The following is a 6,284-nucleotide window of genomic DNA, read 5'->3' on the forward strand; positions in this document are numbered from 1 at the left end:
ATAGTTGAAATATTGTCAACAACATTGCCGTTTTTCAAAATAATGTTAAGAATAATACAAAACTGGCTTATGTTTCTAGCTTTGTTAGTAAGCTAGGTTCCGTCTCTAAAAATCGCAGATAGAGCCGGAAACCAGTCCAACCAGTGTACACGGAAGCTGTCTGCTAGGGAAGGGGGCGTGGTCTGCGTAGTAAATGTAGGCCAAAGAGAGTTGTAAGTTTCATAGGAGAAACTTCATGACAGGTAAAGATATCTGTAATTTTATCAAATGTAGACTTCCCTTTATTATGGTGGTCTATCTTATCAGCTGTAAGTTGACTATGATGAATATATTCTGAGTGATCATGCGTTTGATGAGTTGATGTCTTTTTAATGCGATACTGTCACTATCGTCAACATGTCATCCACAAGACCACATTTCTTATCAAGTTGGAACGGATAAGCTTTTCTAAGTGAAGTTGCTGATTCATTCAAACATGAAAATAAACTTTTTATGTGCATGTGTTGTCTTTATTACGCTAACTTCATATGCTTTTCATTGAATCTTGTACGCATCATTGTACCCAATGTGACTTGGTTTATCGAGTTGTTTATGCACAAATAGGTTGGATTGACAATTCATGGAGTAAAATTGCAATAAAACATTGTTAGGAATGCTGTATTCCCAGGTTGTCAAGCAACCTGTGCCAGTAAATTTCCACACTCACTTGCCCGACTGGCGAGTGAATTTTCATGGGGTCATTTTGTAAATATATCACTCTCTCCGACTTGTTAAGTTATAGTACACTTATAAATCATGTATGATTATGCCCTGATAAAAATGCAGCTTAATGATGAAACCCATGTCTACATTCAAATTTCGGGCGAGTGAATTATTTTGTGGGCTAGTAACTTTCAAGCAAAATTTGGAAACTATTTCGCACACTGGACCTATGACATATTTTATCATCTTTCCATACTACATCATACTTCTGATTGCCACATAGGCAAACTATATCTAGGACATGATAATCTGAAATCATATTTTTACTAAGGGCAACATGTTTTATGTCATCTTTCAAAAGCACACTGCATGAGAAGGTTTTGTGTGTTTGTGTATGTGTGTGCATGCATGTGTGTGTGTGAGTGAGAGATTAGATCAAAGGGGCATAACTCTCTATTTGGGTGAAGTTGCTCTTATCTGTAGTCCAGTGCTTTCTGGGTCAAATGCACATGAACTTGAGTTGACCTGAATGAAACTCTGGGTTTTGGTCAGTAGTGAACTCAGCTCTATAAAATGAGTTGTTACAAAGTGGAAAACTAAACAACAATATACTAATTCCAGTAAGATCCAAATGCTTTTACTCATTAAATTCCTGATGGTATTAATTCTTATTTTAGAGTAATAATTAAAACATCATTAATGTTTAGTTTTTTTTGTATATCAGAACCTGTGTTGCCATGGTGATCCTGACGCTGGCCAGTAGTGTCCAGGCTCCGATACAGAGTGTTCTCCGGCCGTCCATGTGGGTGCCAAGAGTCCGCGATCTTCACGTCCACCGAGAGAAGTATTTGCATCTTACACTCCACTCAATGCAACTACAATATATATGCTGATATGTACCCGATGGAATAATCTTTATCATGACTCTGAAATGAGCCTAAAGCTCTGTCCTCAGTTATATAGTGTGTCATGTCACAGTTCTGCAAACCCTCAATTATCCAGTGTGTCATGATATATACCCTGAACCCATTCACCACCTTAGGTTCATTTTCCTCAAGCTGAAAATGCCTGTCCTTCAAACGAAGTTGTTCTAGCGTATTTAAAATAGTGTTCGAAATAGCCACTGGCCCGCTAGTAACAAAGTAGCCATGCTGTGTGACACATGTCCTTAGTGTGTCCATACTCTGTGACACATGTCCTTAGTGTGTCCATACTCTGTGACACATGTCCTTAGTGTGTCCATACTCTGTGACACATGTCCTTAGTGTGTCCATACTCTGTGACACATGTCCTTAGTGTGTCCATACTCTGTGACACATGTCCTTAGTGTGTCCATGCTGTGTGATACTTGTTGTTAGTGTGCCCATACTGTGTGAAACATGTCCATAGATGTGAGTGTGTGAGTGGGTGTTTTTTTGTGTTTCACAATCCATTCTTGTATTGTAGATGGAGAATAGACCAGTCTTCCATGGACTTCGTGGAGACAGTAAAGAAGGGCCTTGCCACCATGATACAGGAGGACCAGCTGGGAACATTCTACGATATACACAAGGTGCCCACACAAGTCAAACCCTGTTAGGGATTTTTGTAGTTGATTTATGGAACAGCCACCCCAAAATACAGAATAAATGGAGAACAATATAAATAATAACTTTGTAATGATATTTTGTCACCACCAGAAAGATATTATACAATTTCCACTCACTCACTCACTCACTCACAGTGTGTCTGAGTTTAATGTGTGCATATTTTCACAACCCTTCTACAATAAATGAAAAGTTCAAATTTTCAAATGCAAAGTTTAAACAATCAGGTTGTAGAAAAACTTAACAATTACAATTGTAATTACTATAAAATAATTGTGATATACTTTTGGGACCCTTTCATTTTCTATGCCATTTATTTCAAGATCATCCCTTAATCTCACAGCCGCATTCCTTAATCTCACAGCCCCGGAGAATAAATTATCATTCCATTAATTGTTCTTTCATGCCTACAGAAACAATCTCTGTGACAGCTTGGTGTTTATTTTGTAAATCTCATCAACATACATCAAAATATAGGAAAGTCTTGAAAACAATGTTTTGATAATTTATTACATGACTCATTTCAGATTGAGAAGGACTTTGTGAGAATATTTGCCTTTACCTGGGCAGAATGGCTGGATATTGTTGAAATCAAACTGACTGACAATCATGCTGAGGTAAGATACCAAAAAATCAACATCACAAAAATATGTTTTGCAGTGCTATTTGAGATGTTGACACACAAGACATCAAATAATCCATGCGACATATCAACATCATATTAGGAAATTTAATTTTGAAGTGACAGAGAGAATCAGGTCCTTGAACATAGTTTCAGAGTCAGTGGTACCCCCCACCCTTGACCCCACCTCATCAATACCAGATCCCACTTTCCCTGGTGTCTGTATCAATGACTGTTGTGATAATCTCCATCTCCATGGTAACATGTATCACGTTAAACTGTTGACAGGAGATGGAGATAATGAGAATTGCATATTAATTTGACTTTTAAATGATTTATATATTTCAGGTTGTGTCATTTTCCAGTGGTTTGTTTCCCCTGTCCATTCCGTTTGCCTGCATATTAAATGTTGTACGTATATCTGTTCAGTTACACATCACCTTGAAAAGTGTGAAAACAAGATGCATCCATTATTTACAGATCTGCTGAGTGTATTTGTAGGGAGTGTGAGTTTTGGTTTTATGCTGCTGTTAGCAATATTCCAGCAATATAAGGATGGGGAACACTAGAAATGGGCTTCACACACTGTACCCATGTGGGGAATTGAACCTGGGTCTTCGGTGTGACGAGCGAACGCTGTAACACTAGGCTAAGGGTCAGATCACTGAAAATTACAAGGGAAGGATTCTGAGGTTGCAATTTATTTCAACTCTGAGAGGAGGAAAATAACAATTTTGTCAACAAGACAACCAACCAGCATGGTCCATAATGTTCTGTGTGTATAACCTCATCCAAGTCACAAAACCTCCCGACCAACAGAAATGGTCACTCAGGTTCTTAAAGCCATTGAGTATTGATGTGATGATCTGTTTTAAATTTGCTTTAAATTTGTTTTAACTGAAATTTTCTGGTACATTTCTCACGTAGTATAAGGGAGACAAAGATGGTCAAGGTGTCCAGGTCACTGACAATTTATCTAATGGAGAGTTGCGTCCATTGTGCATGCCAGAAAACTTGATCGTGGGTTACAATCCAGGTTCTCTCTAATAATGTTTCTAGGTTTATCTGCACCATACCTGTGTTTGTGGGTTTCACAAAATTCGTACTGAAAACTGGAATGCTTAAACCCAACTCTCTCACTCACTAGAATATGTAGATCCGTGTTAGATTTGGTCTTCAGGAACCCATGCTTGTCGTAAGAGGCGACTAATGGGATAGGGTGATCAGACTCCTTGACTTGGTTGACACATGTCATATATCACAACTGCACAGATTGATGCTCATACTGTTGATCACTGGATTGTCAGGTCCAGACCCGATTATTTACAGACCAACGCCATATAGCTGGAGTATTGCCAAGTGCATCGTTGAACAACAACAAAACATTAATATGGATTAGGGATGAATGGGGTTAGCAGTTTGTTTTATAAGAAAAGTCACATCTGATTTTATAGCAATATTAATTATTACTGACACTGTTGATGTTTTCAGGCTCTCTTCTGGTGTCCGTTCTATGGACACAAATTTAACGTCAACAGACTGGAGAAACTACGCACTGCTATGGGAGTCAATCTCAGTGTCCAAGATCAGTGATGACCGACAGTATGGAAGAATACACATTGAAACTAAGCTTTAAGTGGTTATCATCTTACATTGCATTTAGATGGTCATACATTCTACAAATCAATCTTGTGATCTCTTGTGTAAGTCTAAGTAACAATATGGACTTATAATACATGTAGTCTCCAGTTACTGTAAGGGTACATGAGTTAGAGTATACAAGGGGGATAGTTCTGTGGATATGCAATGTGTATATGCATATACATGTATAGTAAACTTGTATATCTATAGAACTATACCCCTTGTTCATCGCACCCACTTCTAAATGCCCCTCAAAGGAGTTTCATCAATATTAAGACCAGGATTCAAAACACAAACTGATTTGCAGATTACTCTCATTTTAAACACTTGTATGTTAGCTTAGGATTCCAAATATATCTAATCTAAAGCCATGGGGATTCCAAGTTGGATTTGGTCCCTAGCAACCAATTCTGGTTGTCAGAGGTGAAGAAAAAGTTTGTCATCCTCTGTGACTCGCTTGAAGGCTTGGTACCTGATGGCTACCATCATTGCTCACAATGTCAATCATGGGATTGTCTGGCCCAGCCTGGTATTTCACAGGCCACCATCATACAGCTGGAATATTCCTAATTGTGACATTACACAGCAACCACAATAACATGCTGGTGGTAACCGGAAACAATGTGGTACCGGTAAATGTTGCTGATTTGGTTGATGCATGCCACTGTATCGCAAATTTATTGCACACATGAAGATCACTCAATTATCTGGCCCAAACATGAATATTTATAGACTGCCATCAAATGGCTGGAATATTGCTGTCTGCGGCTTTAAAAAATGACCACACACATCATTAAATCTATATACATGCTTGATATTATATTTGCATTACTTCAGCCTTGTCTGTGTTTAAAAGCTGATAGTCAGGATTCTGTATCTATTTGCAGTTCCCCTTTATATAATCCAAGGCTGTGAAACATTGTAGGATTATAAATTACCTAATTTTAACATGATATTTTCGTTGTGTTTCCGGGAGAGTCTTGTAATCCAAGGTGCTGTAATGTTGTAGAACTATATCTTACCTAATATCTAAATCATATTCTTGTACTGATTTTGACTCGATATTTGTGTTCAAAATACAGTCAATATTCTTCAGTTGTCAGGAAAGCCTTGTCCTCGGTCTGTCCAGTGCTTGCCAAATGCAATAGTATTATGTTTACTTGATTTTACAGTATTATATTACAGATGTTTACTATGTGAATTTATATGATGACTGTGCTGATATATGTAAATTGAATGTATGTTTTGTCCCTTAAAACGTGTGACGGCAATATTTTCTGTATTGATCCAGTAAATTTTTCCGAATGGCAATTTTGTTTAATTATTCATACCTATATGATCTTGAGCTTCCCTCACTCACTACAAACTTGGAATTGCTGAAACCATACATAACGTTTGCATCAACAGGGTACGATATGATATTCCAGCAATATCAGGGCAGGGGACACCAGAAAGGGCTTCACACACTGTACCCATGTGGGGAATGGAACCAGGGTCTTCGACTTTATGAGCAAGCGCTTTAACCCTTAGAAACCCCACAGCCTCCTTTCCAGTTCAGAAAATGGTTAAACTGTTTCATTAGTGGGACACCAGAAACAGGCTTCACAATCATGTGAGGAATCAGAGACTCTATTATATGGTCTCTGGAGGAATCAAACTGGCCCTAATGCTTTAACCACTAGGCTACCCCACCCACCATCCATTGCTAACAGAGAATGCTTCTTGATAAGGAT

At 38.2% G+C, this 6,284-nt stretch overlaps 1 protein-coding gene across 1 annotated transcript; it reads left to right on the forward strand.

The window, feature by feature from the left end:
* The first annotated feature begins 98 nt into the window (after window positions 1-98).
* On the forward strand, window positions 99-5,862 carry LOC124286603. The gene is made up of 6 exons (XM_046722978.1): window positions 99-242; window positions 1,427-1,546; window positions 2,149-2,254; window positions 2,816-2,905; window positions 3,259-3,321; window positions 4,402-5,862. The coding sequence occupies exons 2-6, from the start codon at window positions 1,440-1,442 to the stop codon at window positions 4,501-4,503; spliced, it is 468 nt and encodes a 155-aa protein (XP_046578934.1). The 5' UTR covers window positions 99-242; window positions 1,427-1,439; the 3' UTR covers window positions 4,504-5,862.
* The last annotated feature ends 422 nt before the right edge of the window (window positions 5,863-6,284 follow it).

This window comes from Haliotis rubra, unplaced genomic scaffold (assembly GCF_003918875.1).
Source record: "Haliotis rubra isolate DU_JTF1 unplaced genomic scaffold, ASM391887v1 Scf387, whole genome shotgun sequence".
Taxonomy (NCBI): Eukaryota; Metazoa; Mollusca; class Gastropoda; order Lepetellida; family Haliotidae; genus Haliotis; species Haliotis rubra.

Bases quoted from the DNA above. Each gene is read 5' to 3' on its own strand.
- LOC124286603 (XM_046722978.1), top strand. From the start codon at position 1,440: ATGGTGATCCTGACGCTGGCCAGTAGTGTCCAGGCTCCGATACAGAGT. The intron at 2,255-2,815 runs GTGCCCACACAA...GACTCATTTCAG, and splicing joins CATTCTACGATATACACAAG to ATTGAGAAGGACTTTGTGAG. The intron at 3,322-4,401 runs GTACGTATATCT...TGATGTTTTCAG, and splicing joins TTGCCTGCATATTAAATGTT to GCTCTCTTCTGGTGTCCGTT.